Here is a 15700-nt window from a genome sequence, read left to right as displayed (position 1 = left end):
ATTCTTACATCATAATTAAATTAAAATAATGCTTTTTGTGTGCCAAGAATTGGAAGAGATTTTTTGAAAACTTTTTTTTTCATAATCGAGGTTGGGAATTTCATAGTTCGTATTAATAAACCAAAAGTTAAAGAAACACTTAGATTAATTAACTTTAAATAAAAGAAGTCACCTTAGTACCCAAAAAACAAAAAATTAACTAATTTTTAGTGGTATTTGGAAAATTGAGTATTTTTTTTTTTTTTTCAAAGGTCAAGATTTTACTTTTAACCGTTATTTATCTTTACAATTATATGAGTTTATTTCTATTAATATTTTCATCGAATAAAACTTTTTTTTTTTAACTTGAAGCTAATTTACTTACGTTATACATGGAGACAAATAAGCAACTTAGAATCAAGATGATACTCCTCTAAAATCCAATCCTCTTAAATTAATAAGATTTTTAAAACAAAATAAGTAAAATTTGTTTAAACATTTTTAAAATCAAAGTGAACTTCATTTTAATAAAAATTTTCTTCTTAAGAAAATTTAAGTGTAGATATCTGCTAAGGTTGAAATGATTTTTCATTAATTTTATGTACTTATTAAAATAAAAAGATTAAACAAACTTTAAATTTTTTTTGGCACAAATTTTGTACCGTAGATGATTGTTTTAAGACGACTATCTTTCTGGCAAAAAAGCATGCAAAAATCTGATTGATTTAATACAAATTCTAAATGTTTTTAGCATGTCTTTTTTCTGTGTGACTAATTCAACAAAAGTAGGAATTGTTGTTTTCTATAAATGCAACAACGTGATTTGTGGTATTTTGTTCTGTTATTTAAAATAGATTTTGACTGTTTTGTGCAAAACTTGAATAAAATTAAATTAAATCAAAGCCTATTTCACGATGAAGTCACTTTTTTCATATAAAATGCATTTATTTCATGTAAGCTCTTTATAACTATAAGGTTCTATGTTGAACATAGAACCTTTTTCAAATTTTTTTACAAATTTTTTCATAAAAAGGTTCTATGTCATTTTTTAAAAATGCTCATAGAATCCTTTTTTGTGGTGAAATTAATGTTTTTTTCATGGTTTTATGATTTTTTTATGGTCCTTTATAAGATTGCATCAATACTTTACTGCTATGTAACTATTTTATCCAAAAACCAGCCTTAAAAAGCTTTGAGATCGATTTTCTCAAAACTAAGGTGAGTTGACATACAACCCTATAATTCTCAGCCAGCGATATGTATTATTTTCATCAAAGCACACCGTTGGGGGCGGAGTCAAATTTAAAGTCAACGCATACACACTCGATTATTTCTATGAAAATAGAAAATCAATGTGTGATTTTTTTTATTTAGTATAATGTTATGTAGGTATACATTTTTATGTAGGTATTTGGTTTGTTTTTATAATATAAAAATAAGTCGCAAATCGCAATAATCTGATTGGATGAATAGTAGGTACATAAATTGAGTTGAGGTCGTTAGTGTGGTAGTAAATGAAATGCTTCTCTCCAAAACTAGACCTATAGAGATAAATTTAAAGTTTAAATGAGGCGAGGGAAAAAAATTGGGGGTATTTTCAAAATATGTCTAAGGGTTTTTCTAGGATATTGAAGAAGTTACCTATATAGTAAATATGTTTAAAATAGGAAGATGCAAAAATACGTTAAACTCAATTTTTTTTTAAATTGAGGAATCTAACTTCTGGGAAAAATAGAACAAAAAAGCTGTTGGCAATATAGGAATTAAATGGGTAGCAGTACCTAACACTTATTAAACTAAGAATTGAGGAGCATCCATAAAAATCAAGTTGGAGTGTTGAAATTTACTTTGCGTTTTATTGAAGGGAGTGAAGTAGGTTGAAGGTAGGTCCATGCTTTAAAGGTTTTTAAATATGAAAGAGTAAGAGTAGGTATGTATGTATATCTATATTGGAAATGACGTAGCCTTTAAAAAGCATTTAATTATCTGCAGCTAGTTGGTTTAAGTGCGTTTTATTCTGTTTTTGGAAGTTTTTAACAGTATTTTAAGGTAGTTTTTACATCAAATTCAAGATTTGAGCATTAATCTGCAAAGAGTATTAAATCTATGCATTGTTAACTTTGTATCATTAAGTTTCAAAATCATGCATCTGTTTCAGCCAATTTAAAGGTCAAATCGTAGAGCAACAAATTCGAGATTAGGGTAACAAATTAGCAACAAAATAGCTCCAAATTCCTGCATACTTAGATTTTCAAATTTGCGTTGTGGCGTACCCAGCTTGACGTCAAGCTGCGTACGCCACAAATTAAAATTCAAAATTTCAAAAATGTAAGCATGCAGGAATTTGTACGCCATAGATTTAAGGGGTAAGGGCAGGAGCAACAAATTCGAGATTGGGGTAACAAATTAGCAACAAATTCCTGCATACCTACTCAGATTTTGGATTTTCGGTTGTGGCGTACCCAGCTTGACGGACCTTTTAGCTTTAGGTTATTATCTTTCAAATAAGCTATAGAAGATTTTTGTATCTCTAATAGTTTATTTTTAATTTTGAATTGAAATTTTTTGCTGCACTGCGAAAGTGCGAGAGTGTAACGTTAGAAAATGGCGTCACTTTTTTTGTTGGGTGCCATGGTTCATCGATTTATAAGACGTTTCACGTCAAAAGTAAACGCTTCATTTTAAACAAAAGCACACAACCTGTTTTCCGACGACGTTATCACGTAAAATCATCGTCCGTAAACCGGCTTTACAGACAACCTCTTTTGTTTTTGTAAAAAATGATGTCAAAGTGAAAAAATGGGTTTGATGCAAAATTGCTCGGAAACGGTTGTCCGTTGAAAAAAAAGTCTTGCAACAAACTAAAACTGTAATAAATTCTTGATTGATTATAAAAAATCTAACAAATCAGACGTAGTTTGGCAAAGATAAAGTCAGTTAAAAGAAAAACCGATAAAACTGGAAAACGGGAAATAAAATTATTAAGTTTTTCGACTTAAAATTGCCTCAGGAATCCATGGTTTTCATTTGGGGTGGTGACTGTGGGACACTTTGTATTTGTAGCTTAGCATATCTACATTATACATACTTATTATAAACTTAAGGGCGTTAACTAGCATACAATCACAAGGATTTGATATTACAAATACTCCATTGTCCAGTCAAAGCGTTGGAATAGGGGCCTTACCATACAAATCTTAACCAAAAATTTGCACCGCTTGACCATTCTTATTAGTGGAGTTTTGCACAAATATGATGCATTTTTTAAGATTTTTCGAGTTTCTGCGAATACCTAAGATCCAGTATGTCGTACATCAAAAATTAAAGTAAGTAGGTACAATGGGTTTCTAACAATATTTTCTATCATTTTGGTACCGACAATAATGGTACAATACAATATTCACCCATAGGTATTAAAATCTTCAATACAAAAAGGTTGCCAGTTAAAATCAAATTCTAGTTCTTAGAAAAGACTTTTTATTACGAAAAAGGCTTATAGTACAGGTAAAATAGTAGATCTTCAACACAAAAAGGTGGCCAGTTAAAATCAAATTGTAGTTCTTAGAAAAGACTTTGTATTACGAAAAATATTACCTTAATTATGGAAATAATGTTTCAATGACCTTTTAGAAAAAATACTTTTCTATCAGACTAGCGATAACAGAGCGAATAAAATACTTTATTTAGCTTTTTGATATGAAAATTAAATCCTTCATCCCCATTATTCTCATATAATTTCTACATATAAGAAATACAGTCAAATTAGGCGAAAAGAAGTTATACTTCTTTTGCGGCGGCGTTTGCACAGTCGAGTGTATGGGGGACGTGGACAAAAATCAGAATATTAAAGATTTGTTATCCTTTAAATAAAAAACCATCGGAAATGATAAATTTCACAAAACAAATTATAAATGTTTAAATAATATCGATTAAGAGCTGCAAGCAAAATGTCTTAAAAAATTTGCAGATGTTTTAAATTCAACCCTAAGACAGTATTTTTTTTTTTTTTTTTTGATAGTTCTCCATTCCTACAAAATTAAAATAAAAATTATAATGATACATAGAGGAGAGTGGGGCACATTTGAACACTTTTTGCTTTCGCCACTGCTTGAACGAAATATGTTCGTTTTCTTGATCTGTAAAGTTTACTAACATTGAACAGTTACATTGAACTTCGATTTCAAAGAACATTTGGTTAGTTAAACAAATTATTTATATTGAATTTTGATGTTTTAAAAATATAGGCTCTTATGTTCAAAAGTGCCCCATGTATGGGGCAGTTTTGAACATGGAAGGGGCACTTTTGAACAACGGCGTATACAAGGGGGGGGGTCACGGGGTCATGACCCCCCCCAAGAACTCAGAACTTAAAAAAGAATTTTGTATGTGATACTGAAATCTCTTGAGTAAGATTACACCGGCACACAAAATAAAAAAAGTGTCATGTACCAGGAACCAGACCTATGTTTCTATATGTTTTTGGGCACGCTGAATCCGAATTTCAAGTCCGTTTGGCCCGGTCACCCTCCAGTTTTGAGCTGTGACTGCATTTTGTTTGGATTTTTATGACTTTTTTGGAGTTTTTTTCATTTTTCTCAAAACTGAAGGTTGTTCGGGCAAAACGGACTTGAAATTCGAATTCAGCGGGTCCAAAAACATGTAGAAAGATATGTCTGGTTCCTGGTACATGGAACTTTTTTTTGTGTGCCGGGGATGTAAGCGACATTTCGCGACAGTGAAAGCACACCAAAAAAAAAAGTTGTATGTACCAGGAACAAGACCCATCTTTCTATATGTTTTTGGACCTGCTGAATCCGAATTTCAAGTCCGTTTTGCCCGGTCACCCTCCAGTTTTGAGAAAAATGTAAAAAAGACCCCAAAAAAGGCAAAAAACTTCCTTTTTTTGAGTTTTTTGCATTTTACTCAAAACTGGAGGGTGACAGGGTCAAACGGACTTGAAATTCGGATTCAGCGTGCCCCAAAAAAATATATAGAAAGATAGGTCTGGTTCCTGGTACATGACACTTTTTTTATTTTGTGTGCCGGTGTTATTTTCAAAATGTTGAAATTTTAGAACATGAACGAAAATTAAAAGTAAAAAAAGTTTTTGGTATTCAAACAAACTATTTTACCATATTTTGGGGATGTGGATGTTCCAGTTCAATACATTCGTCTGATAAAATTTGGTGAATTTTGTTTGCTTACAGAATATAGCAGTATTTTGTAAATACTAAATTTGCTAGATCTGTTGCATTTTTTGAAACAACTATTGATTTGTTAATCATCAATGGCCAGCCAATTATAGAAGCAATGTAAGCAACATTATCTAAGGCAATTTAAATATTATTATTAAATATCACTTAGGGCTAATTTTTTGAATAGTTAGATAAACCTTAGTTAGAGCTTATTCCTAGGAATAAAAGTTTTTTTTTATAGTGACATTTATTCTTCTGATAGTCTATCTGACGATTGAAAAAGCAGGGCTTAATCTAATAAATACAACTGAATGTTTTTTATATTGTAAATCGCTGATTAATACCTGAAAACGGACGAATTCGAAAATATCGCCAAAATAATTTTTTTTGTCTTTACTATTTTAATAGAGGTATTTTAAATTCCCATTCAATTTTAAAACAAAATTTAAAAAAAATTATATTTTCAAATGCAATTTTTTTTACAAAACTTTGCGATTCGTTTGCCTGAGGTTAGGAAGACTTTTAATTCAAAAGTTAAAACTGTTATTAAGTAAAAACGATTTTTATTTTAACTTTCTGGGCTAGCGGAAAACAATGAACAGTTGTTTTAAGGCAAATTATTCAATCGAAGTACTCGTACAGTACATTTTATTTTTAGGAGAGGATAGCCTCAATTGGTCAAAGTTAAAGCCTAGTACGCTGCTGATAAGAAACGAAAATTCCCATACAAAAATGAAACAACGAAATGGTAAACCAAAAATTTCGTTCAACTTTTCGTTCTGTAGTACGCTGTTCGGCACAACGAAATTGAAAGTCTAAACTTCTTTTTCGCACACAAACAATTGCCGGGGACATTCATTGTGTGTGGAAAAATGACATTTTGATTTTTTGTGTTTGTTTTTGTTGTTCATTTTGTCATTGCATGTCTTTCTGCGATGCGTGTTTGCTTTTTTTCACTTATGTTTTGCAATTTTTGAGTATTTTTCGGTCCAGATTTCGCAAGCAATTCGTTGTCCTCGTGGAGACCGACGAAAAATTTCGTTTCACATCAGCAGCGTTCTAGGCTTTAAGGCTTAACGCTAAACTTAAATGAATCTCATACCGTTTTTGTTTGGTTATTTTTAGAACTACATTCGGAACTTTTCGATTCGAAATGCAAGACGCACAAATTTTAATGTTTAATAATTCAAAAAGCCCATTTTCAGGTTTATGCCTGCTATCAAAACTTTTGAAAAAAAAAAAAAAAAAAAAATTGGCATGACCCCCCCAAGAAGCAAACCTGTATACGCCCCTGCTTTTGAACAGCAGTAGGTATTAGTTTCGTTGTAATGAATAAATAATACCTAACTTTTTATTAGTTTTTTAATAAGAACATACAAAAACTCCAAATTGATTATTATATCATATTCAATTAACCAACAAATAATAAAAACTCAGAAAAAATAACATTAAATTAGCATCATAAACCCTATGCACTGCACACCCAAAGGATTTTTGCCGAACACCAAATGAGTGGGGACAGATTTTGGGCTCAAGCCGGGAGACTGATGAGCACCGATTTTTCTTTATATTAAAAACTTGATTTTTTTTATTTTTGTCCACTGGTCAACGCATTGTGCGTTGAAGCAAAAATTTACTTTTGACAAGAAATGTCAAAGGGATCTACTAGTAGCTCCATTTCAACCCAGTTCCGCCGCCGCCACCGGAAAGAATGTATAACGTAATAAATATATAAATTAAACTATTTTAAACTATTTTACTAAAAAAAATTATTTTTATTTTATTTTCTCATAATATTTCTTACGTCTACGAGTTACAATTTCTAACTAAACTAACTTAATGGATAATTCCTAAGCGAAACCTTCCTTCACTTTGTATTTTGCTGACTTTGTTGTTTTTACTTCACACAGTCCAGACTGCAACGTATGGCAGAAGTATGTTGCTGTTGGTCATTGCACTCGTGGCTTGTGCAATGCATTTGATATCCGGTGACCTCGAACCCATATAGAGGTAATGCTTGACCAACAAAAATATTTCAACAAATGTGGAGTTAACTCCTCCACCCTTAAATTCGAACGTCCTCGTTCGATGACCTTAGGTGGTTTGCAATGTCTTCAATTCCAATTACTATTGTTTTCGTTCTTTCAGCTGGTTTTGGTACTGATATGATTTCATATTGTGGATCTTCTCTTTTCCAGATCTTACATGATGTTGCTGTTGATCGTATTATTTTGAAAAAGGCGAACATCGTTGCTAAGGTTGCTAACGTTGATAATAACAACATGAAGATGGTTTTTCTTTGGCTTGCTATCTCTAATTTCTTGATGTATAGGGTGTTGTTTGCTTCTATTTCTCTTATCATTTCTAGTGATAAAAGTTCTTCGATATGTGGCTTATTGGCAGATGGTTGGAGTAATGCGGGCAGGGGGTTATGATCCGTCTTTTCAGATGCTGAGAACTTATACCGTCCAACTCGGATGGTTGCGTTACTAAAATGAATTATGTAAGTTCAATAGTGCTATCGAACTGATTAAGTAAGATGATTTCGGGTGTGATTTCTTCTATGGAAGGGACGCACTGTGGGCTAGAACGCTATTTTAGCTGGAATTAATTATAGAAATTCTCGAAATCGTCTAAAATTGCAATTAAAGGCATTAAAATGGTGTCGAATGATATAATAATGATAATTTTATGGCACAACCGATTCTAATGGTAAGAACAACACCAACAATAAGCGAGTTATTATGTAAAATGAGGTTTTCAAATTTTCAACACATATAAAATTGGTCTAAAAAACAAAAAATGGGTTCTTTGAAGTTTGAACGCATCAAATTCGAAAATGGTATCATTGAAGCGAACAAAAGTTGTTTTTACTTATTATGGAATATAAAATGTTAATGCAAATAAAAAAATCGTTATTTGAAAACATTCAACTCGTTTTCTTTTCATTGTAAGTGGTTTTTCTGAATATTTTGCTCCCTATAATTTCGGAGTTACAGCGAAAAAAGTTTGCTCTTGTAGAACATAGTTTTATATAAAACATAAAGCCATATAGGCTAGCTAGCTAGGAAAAAGTGGCCTTTTTTGTTTTTATTTTCGAAAAATTGCTTTCGACTGTGTTTTTTAGGTACCCAATGAATGTTTTGACCTCAACTTTGAATGAGAAATTATAACTAGTCCATTTATCTATCGAATGAGACCAAAATTATCAATTTTGGAAGAAGTTGCCATTTTTAATTAATTCCAGCTAAAATAGCGTTCTAGCCCACAGTGGGACGTGTTGATTGTTTACGTAGTTGCATGAAGGTTTTTCGCTTGATAGTAAATGGCTTATACAATTATCTTCACTTATATCTATAATAGAATTCTGTTTACAAATTGAAAGTTTATCATAAGTTTTACATTGATTTGTTATGCTGTACATAATTTTTTTACATTGTAATATTTCTTTATAATTTAATTTTATTATGTTTCTTTGCCTTTTAACTGGTTTAATTAATAATTTGTTACATGTTTCTGGGCTAGTAATATGTAGGCTTAAAATGTATAACAATAATGTATTATTTGAGACTATTTTTACATCGGCAAATTCAACTGCTTCTATTACATTGTTGTAAGGCATATTTTCTTCATTTATAATTTGTTCGATTGATTGTATTTCAGAATTAGATAAAATATAGGTGTTTATTACACCAGTTTTTGCCCATTGCATGGCGTACTCAATATTAATAATTTCTTCTCTTAACATATCTAATTTAAATTTCAAGTTTAAGAATAGTTCATGCTTAATATCTATGTCTGATTTTCTTATTATTTCGTTTGTTGCGTTACTTATTTCGCTTATTTTAACTAAAAGTAAATTATTAATTATTCTTTGTTGATTATTATTTGAAAGTACATTGTTTATTTTTTCATTTATTATTTGGAAATCATGTTTGTCAGGGGTTCCTGCGATCCATTTCCATGCTGAACCAATTAGTTCTATAGATCGCTTGTATCGAGGATTAGGGGAAAGGCGGTTGAGGTGAGTTTGTATTTGTTGTATTTCGTAGGATAAGAATGGGAACATAGGAATGTTAGAATTTGGAACGTTGGAAAATTCTTGTATTTTTTTCTGGATAGCACTCAGGCTTCTTCTATAAAGATCCATGTCTATGACATGTATCAGTTTGAAGTTCCCTGTTTGAACTTTCACATTTCCCGAGTTGATGGCTATGAGTTGGGAGTTCGTATAGTCAAGGATTTTGACGCTGGCATTTGTGGTACAGAGGTATACCAAAAACTTAAAGGGAAGGAGAGGAAATTAATTTTTAATTAAACTTTTGTGTATGGTTTTTCCTGATTTTGTAACGACAGTTGAGTTCTTATTTTCTTTTACTATTTCTTTTCTATACTTGGGAGATAGTTTATTTCCTAATCTCTTGTTGACTTTTACGTAAATAATTTCTCCAATGAAAAAGTCTCTAACAACGGTTTTCTTTTTGTTATGGTATTCTAAGTCGGAGTCTTGTTTTTCTTTAATTTTCTGTGTCGTTCTTTCTCTTTCTTTTTCAAGTTGTTCCGGATTATTTGCTAGATCTCTTGCGAAAAATATGTCAATGGGTTTTTTGCCTGTAGTCGAGTGGAATTATTATATTCAAATATTGATTTGTCAAGAAGTTCTGAAAATGTAAAGTGTGGGTTTTGAGATTTCAAGCATCGAATTACTTCGGAAAGTGTAGAGTGGAAACGTTCTATTTGTCCGTTTTCTGTACTCGTATATGGAGGTGTTTTAAAAACATTTATATTGAAAAAGTTTTCTACCATGAAAAGAACCGAATTCGAGTTTAAGGATTTTTCCATAAACAAAAAATACCAAGACTGGAAAATTTCGTACGTCTTTCCCCCCAAAACCCTTTTGTGGACAGTGCTGTCTGTGAATATATGTGAAAGCCACCACGTTGATAAATGACGTTAACACGCACACATTTATAGATTCACGACATTCACCACACATCGGACACGAACACAACGATAGGTTCACGACATTCACCACACCGCGTAGCTTGTAGGCAAACGTCAGTTGACCGCCGAGTTTCCAGTCTTGGTATTTTTTGTTTATGGATTTTTCGTTATCTACGACAATACTTTGTGGATAGTATTAATTCTCTTAGAGGTTGTTTTATGTCCTCAGCGGATCTTGATTTTAGGATTCTTACTAAAGCATATTTTGAAAACTTATCAATAGCTGTCAGGATAACTCGTTTGTTTGTAAAATAGATATCTATGTGTAATATTTGTCCAGGGTATGTAGGTATGGGGGTTGCTTGGATCATGGGTTTGGAAGGGTGTCTGTCGTATTTATGTTCTTTGCATGTTATACAGTTTTTTGTTATCTTTTCGACTTTACGACGCATTTGAGGAAAATAAAATTTGCTCAAGATCTGTAATTTATTTTCTTTACTATTTCTATGTGCACGGTTATGTTCTTTGATTATTTCAGATTCTTGTTGTTCTTCATCTACTAAGTCTGTGACAATTTTTCTAGCAAATCTAGTTCTATATTGTTTGAAATGAATAGGATAAATTTCTTGAATTTGGCCTAAGATTCTTTCACTTGTCTGTAAGCCATTGATGACAGATGGATTAAGGTAGCGTTTTAGGATTTCAATTATTTTTTCGTTAGAAAATTCTGGTTCTATTATTGTGTGTCGGTGGTATGTTGGAAATATAATTTCAAATTTGTAAGAAGCTTGAGTACCTTCTGATAGGATGATCTGATTTTTTAAGACATTTACAGGTTCATCTGCGAATTGAATGAGGTTCTGACTAGAACTCTCATCACTGTGTTGAGTAATAGTCAATGTGTTAACATTGCTGTCTACTGGTGGTCTAGATAGAGCGTCAGCTACAACGTTGGTTCTACCAGGTTTATATTTTATTTTATGTTTGTATTCTTCAAGTATGTTCTTCCAACGTTTAAGCTTTTGGTTGTTATTTTTATTGCTTAGAGCGTAAGTCAGTGGTTGATGGTCGGTGTAAATTGTAACAATTGCTGAACCGTAAAGGTAATTTCTAAGAGAATCAAGTGCCCATATGATGGCCAACATCTCTTTTTCGTTGGTTGCTAAATTTTCTTCGGATGGCGAAAGAACTCCAGAGATAAACGTTATAGGTCTACCTTCTTGTTCTAGTACTGCGCCTATAGCGTAGTTAGAAGCATCCGTTGTAAGATGGAACTCTTTTTTAAAGTCAGGAAATGTAAGGATTACATCTTCTGAGATAAGGGAATTTTTATTTTCTGGAACGCTTCAAGGGCTTCATTGTCGAGGTGTATAATTTTTTTGCTGGAAGCTTGTTTGGACACTCGTCCATCTTCCCCTCTTAAAAGGGCTGTCAGGTTGGTCAGGATAGACATTATTTGAAACCATGTTAATTTGGTCGGTACCTTGTTCAAAATCTGGATTGTTTACTGATTCAGGATAGGGATAAGAAGTTACTGGTGTTGTTGAAACAACACCTTTGGGCTTTAGGTGGATGTGCTTGTAAGGATGGGGATGAAATATTTTGTTCATTTAGTCTCTTACCGAATAATGGGTTGTGGGGTTTTGGTCTATTCATATAGTTTACTGCTCTTGAGCGCATGCTATGGTCGATCTCCATTGGCACTGGTCTTGGAAAAGGTTTTGGAGCGGTCGGTCTAGGCGGGACATATTGTTTTTGTGGTTGAAAAACGTTTTGTTGTGGGTATTGGTAACGTCGTTGAAATTGTTGGGGGTATTGAGGATATTGGGAATTTTGTGGATAATGGGACCGTTGTGGAGGGTATTGTGGAATATGTGCTAAATGTGGGAAAAATTGTTGTTGTTGTGTAGCAGGGGCTGGTCTGCGGGATGGTAATTCTGGGATTGGTTTTTTGTTAGGAATATTAGCATGTTGTGATCGAAAGTTTTGGTTTTCAAGCTTTTGACATAAATATAGCGCTTGTGGGAGATCTACAGGTTCTCTAATACCTAATAGTCTAGGTAGATCGCCTCTAAGACCTCTTATAAACGTATCAAGAGCTTTGTCTCGATAGGTTTCCGTTAGCAGATGCATTGCATCTGTGGAAATATTCATGCTTGATATCTTGTTAAGTATCAGTGATAAGTGTTGATATACCATCTGATAGTATTGCTCAACAGTATTATGACTCTGTGTAAGAGTAGTCATTTGGTACTCGAGTGTACCAAGATCTCGTTTGTCAGCATAGTGAGTAGTCAGACATTTGGAAATACATTCCCAGTTTAACGGTGTGTTGTATGATTCTAAAACTGCATCAGCATTACCAACAATTTTGTTTCTTATAGTATTAAGAATACCAAAGTATTTTGGTGAGCCTTTAAGATTATTGTAAATGTTGTAAATGTTGAGAATCCTCTCAACACTTTTTCTCCAAGAACTATATTCGCCAGGGTTTCCTGAGAATTCCCTTAGTGTTCGTACCACATCAGGTACTTTGTCGAGATCATTTAGATTCCCGGAAAATTGAGCATCAATAGTTTGCTCTATACCCTTGTAAAATTTGGCATGAGGATTTATAATTGTTTGAACTATGTCTTTGCACTGTTCCTTACACACTCTTGAAACTATATTTGTAACCAGATTTTCGAGCTCTGCTGTGGCAATAACTCTATTACTGTTATTTACGGTTGCACTTCCACTTGGAGGGGGCATATTAAGATTTGGAAATTGCAGCTGGATGCCGCTAAGGTCAGGGGGATTTGTATTATCGGTTGGATTTGGATTTTCAGTGTTAGGAAGGGGATACATGATTTGTTCAGCTTTAGAATGCTTTGATTTACCAATTTTGGTAGTAAAATTAATAAAGATTTTGGATTAAAAATTAAATTAAGTAATGGGAAAATTTCTTAAATTTAAACAATTTAGTTAAAAAAAAAAAAATTTAATTCACTTTTTGATTTGAAATTGAAATAATGCAATGAAAAAATTTCTTAAATTTATAAAATTTTCTTAAATTTCTTAATTGACTAATGAATTTTAATTCACTTCTTAAATTTAAGTTCTTACAGTACTATAACTCGGAACATCCCACGCTGGTGAAAGGTTGGGTTTCTCTTTTGCTTAGGCTACTCCGGCAACTCTTTCACACTCCCTCGTGTTCTCGTTTCTCGATCGATTGACTGCGTTCCTTTGTTTTGTTTGTTTTATTCGGCTATTCACTCGCGGCGAGCTTATTAAGGTCGACTTACTGCATTAGTTCGAAAAAACCGTGTTGGGCGCCAATTAAACTATTTTAAACTATTTTACTAAAAAAAATTATTTTTATTTTATTTTCTCATAATATTTCTTACGTCTACGAGTTACAATTTCTAACTAAACTAACTTAATGGATAATTCCTAAGCGAAACCTTCCTTCACTTTGTATTTTGCTGACTTTGTTGTTTTTACTTCACACAGTCCAGACTGCAACGTATGGCAGAAGTATGTTGCTGTTGGTCATTGCACTCGTGGCTTGTGCAATGCATTTGATATCCGGTGACCTCGAACCCATATAGAGGTAATGCTTGACCAACAAAAATATTTCAACAAATGTGGAGTTAACTTATATTAAAAAAAAAACTAAGAATACCTACGCTCTTAAAACTTTAAAATAATTTATATGGAAGGGGTGAGATCAAAAAACGTTGAGCGCTTTGTTCAAACTTTATAAAAGTGCACGCAACAAAAATGGGCTCTACGGTTTTTGATCTCACTCCTATAAGTCGATTAAATTATTTTATAGTTTTTAGTGTATGATAAAAGCGTTGAATCGGGCTTTTTTGGTGACTTCCTTCTATATCCAAATAAAAATCTTTATTTCATACTTTTTCCCTATATTTCGTCGTAATTTCTTGACTTCTTTAGGGGTATTTTATTAAATCTGTTAAATATTAAGCCGAATACCAAATATGAAAATCATAAAAGATTTTTTGACAGATTAGATTTTTGTATGGAAATTCATAAAAGAATAACAGAATAGCAGAATAAAAGATCTTGCCGAATAGGCCCAATTGTATTGTCTCGATCTTCTTGAGTATTCATTGTTTTTTTCTATATTTTGTTGTATACGTAGACTTTCAAGTGTGTATCTATTATTTGTTCTGTTTTCCTTGTCCATTATTGTTGTATTATGGAAGTCAGCAGAGTGACCAGTTTCTATCATATGTTGTGATAACCCAGTAGATTCCCTTTTATTCCGAATATCCGCTTTGTGTTCGATTAGTCTCGTCTCCAATGATCTCTTTGCTGTCCCAATGTAGATCAGATTGCGCGACTCTCTCTCCTTGCCACTGCACCCAATTTTATAAATTATGTCATGTTGTTGTTCTTTTTCTATTTAGGTTTTTGTGTTGGTGAATAATTGTTTTATTGTTGTGTTTGATTTGTGAGCGAATGTCACATTCTCTTTATTTATTATTTATTTAAGTTTCTCTTGTCCGTTAAGTTTGGAATATATGAAATACCATAGTTGCCAACGTCTGGATTTTGTTGAGAATTTTTGTTTTACTTTTTGAAAGTGATTACTGATTGAAAGTGGGTTCAATTTGACTTGGGTAATACAACCCTCCAAAGCCCCTCTCTTTCGCTTGTACCTGCAAGGCTTAAATTGGTTTGGGGTGTTTCAACCCCTAAGCCCATCCCCAGGGTTCGTAGTCATCAGAGCTACATACAGGGTGTCCCAAAAGTCAACGTCGAAACGAAAACGGTGGATAGGGTAGGTGGTGACTATTATTAGAAAAATAATAAACAAAATCGCAGCCATATATTTTGGATGTTATGGGCATTAGAGTGACAGCAACTCCCATAGAAAAAATTATTTGTCGAATTTTTTTCGGGGGAACCCCATAAAATGTTCCGCCTTTGCAGATTTTTAGATAGCCAAAATTTCAGCTCGATTGGATAACTCTAAATGGTGCCGACACTCGCTCAAAGTATCAAAAATCTCTGTTTTTTCACTGTTTTTCGAAGAAAATTAGCTCTAGCTCCCAAACAAATCGGGTTATTTTCACTTTTTATATATTAAATTAAAGGTAGTGTTGTTACACATAATTCAGATGCTAAATTTGTTTAGTTTTACTAAAAACGAAAAATATTGTCATCAATTTAAATTTTCAGTACTTACCTCAAAAAGAGCTGAATGCAAACTCGATTTAAAATTAAACTTTTTTTTTAACTGTTTTATTCTGCGGATTGGGATAGAATGGATTATGGATGTTTCTCTATCTCTGGGCCCTCGGGTAGCAAAGTATGAGGTATAGTCGTGGGGTGAAAGAGCTATTAACAATGAAACTTTCTATGTTATTGGATCGATGTAAGGCATCTCTGATAGAAATGCTTCTCGCATAATTATAGCTACAATAAAGCACCAATTGACTTTGTAGTTTCAAAATCAAACTTACATTCAACAAGAAAAAACTTTTGCTTGGTTTAATGCCCCAAGAGCTTATCTGGCTCCTAAACAAGATCTTGATCTTTTGCTAGGCAAGTATTACTCTGAGTCCATC

General features: G+C 32.7%; 2 protein-coding genes across 2 annotated transcripts in view; both read right to left on the bottom strand.

Moving 5' to 3' along the window:
* Positions 1 to 15700, bottom strand: part of LOC129919157 (1-phosphatidylinositol 4,5-bisphosphate phosphodiesterase) — a 360368-nt gene that overhangs the window by 322510 nt on the left and 22158 nt on the right. The window lies entirely within an intron of this gene.
* Positions 1241 to 10303, bottom strand: LOC129917675 (uncharacterized). The gene has a single exon (XM_055997719.1). The coding sequence runs from the start codon at positions 9322 to 9324 to the stop codon at positions 8422 to 8424; it is 903 nt and encodes a 300-aa protein (XP_055853694.1). The 5' UTR covers positions 9325 to 10303; the 3' UTR covers positions 1241 to 8421.

Source organism: Episyrphus balteatus, chromosome 4, assembly GCF_945859705.1.
Source record: "Episyrphus balteatus chromosome 4, idEpiBalt1.1, whole genome shotgun sequence".
NCBI lineage: Eukaryota > Metazoa > Arthropoda > Insecta > Diptera > Syrphidae > Episyrphus > Episyrphus balteatus.
Note: the sequence above shows the minus strand (reverse complement) of the source record. Positions and strands in the feature narration are given on the sequence as shown.

Excerpts from the sequence above, each read along its gene's own strand:
- LOC129917675 (XM_055997719.1), bottom strand. The coding sequence starts at position 9,324 with ATGGATCTTTATAGAAGAAGCCTGAGTGCTATCCAGAAAAAAATACAA.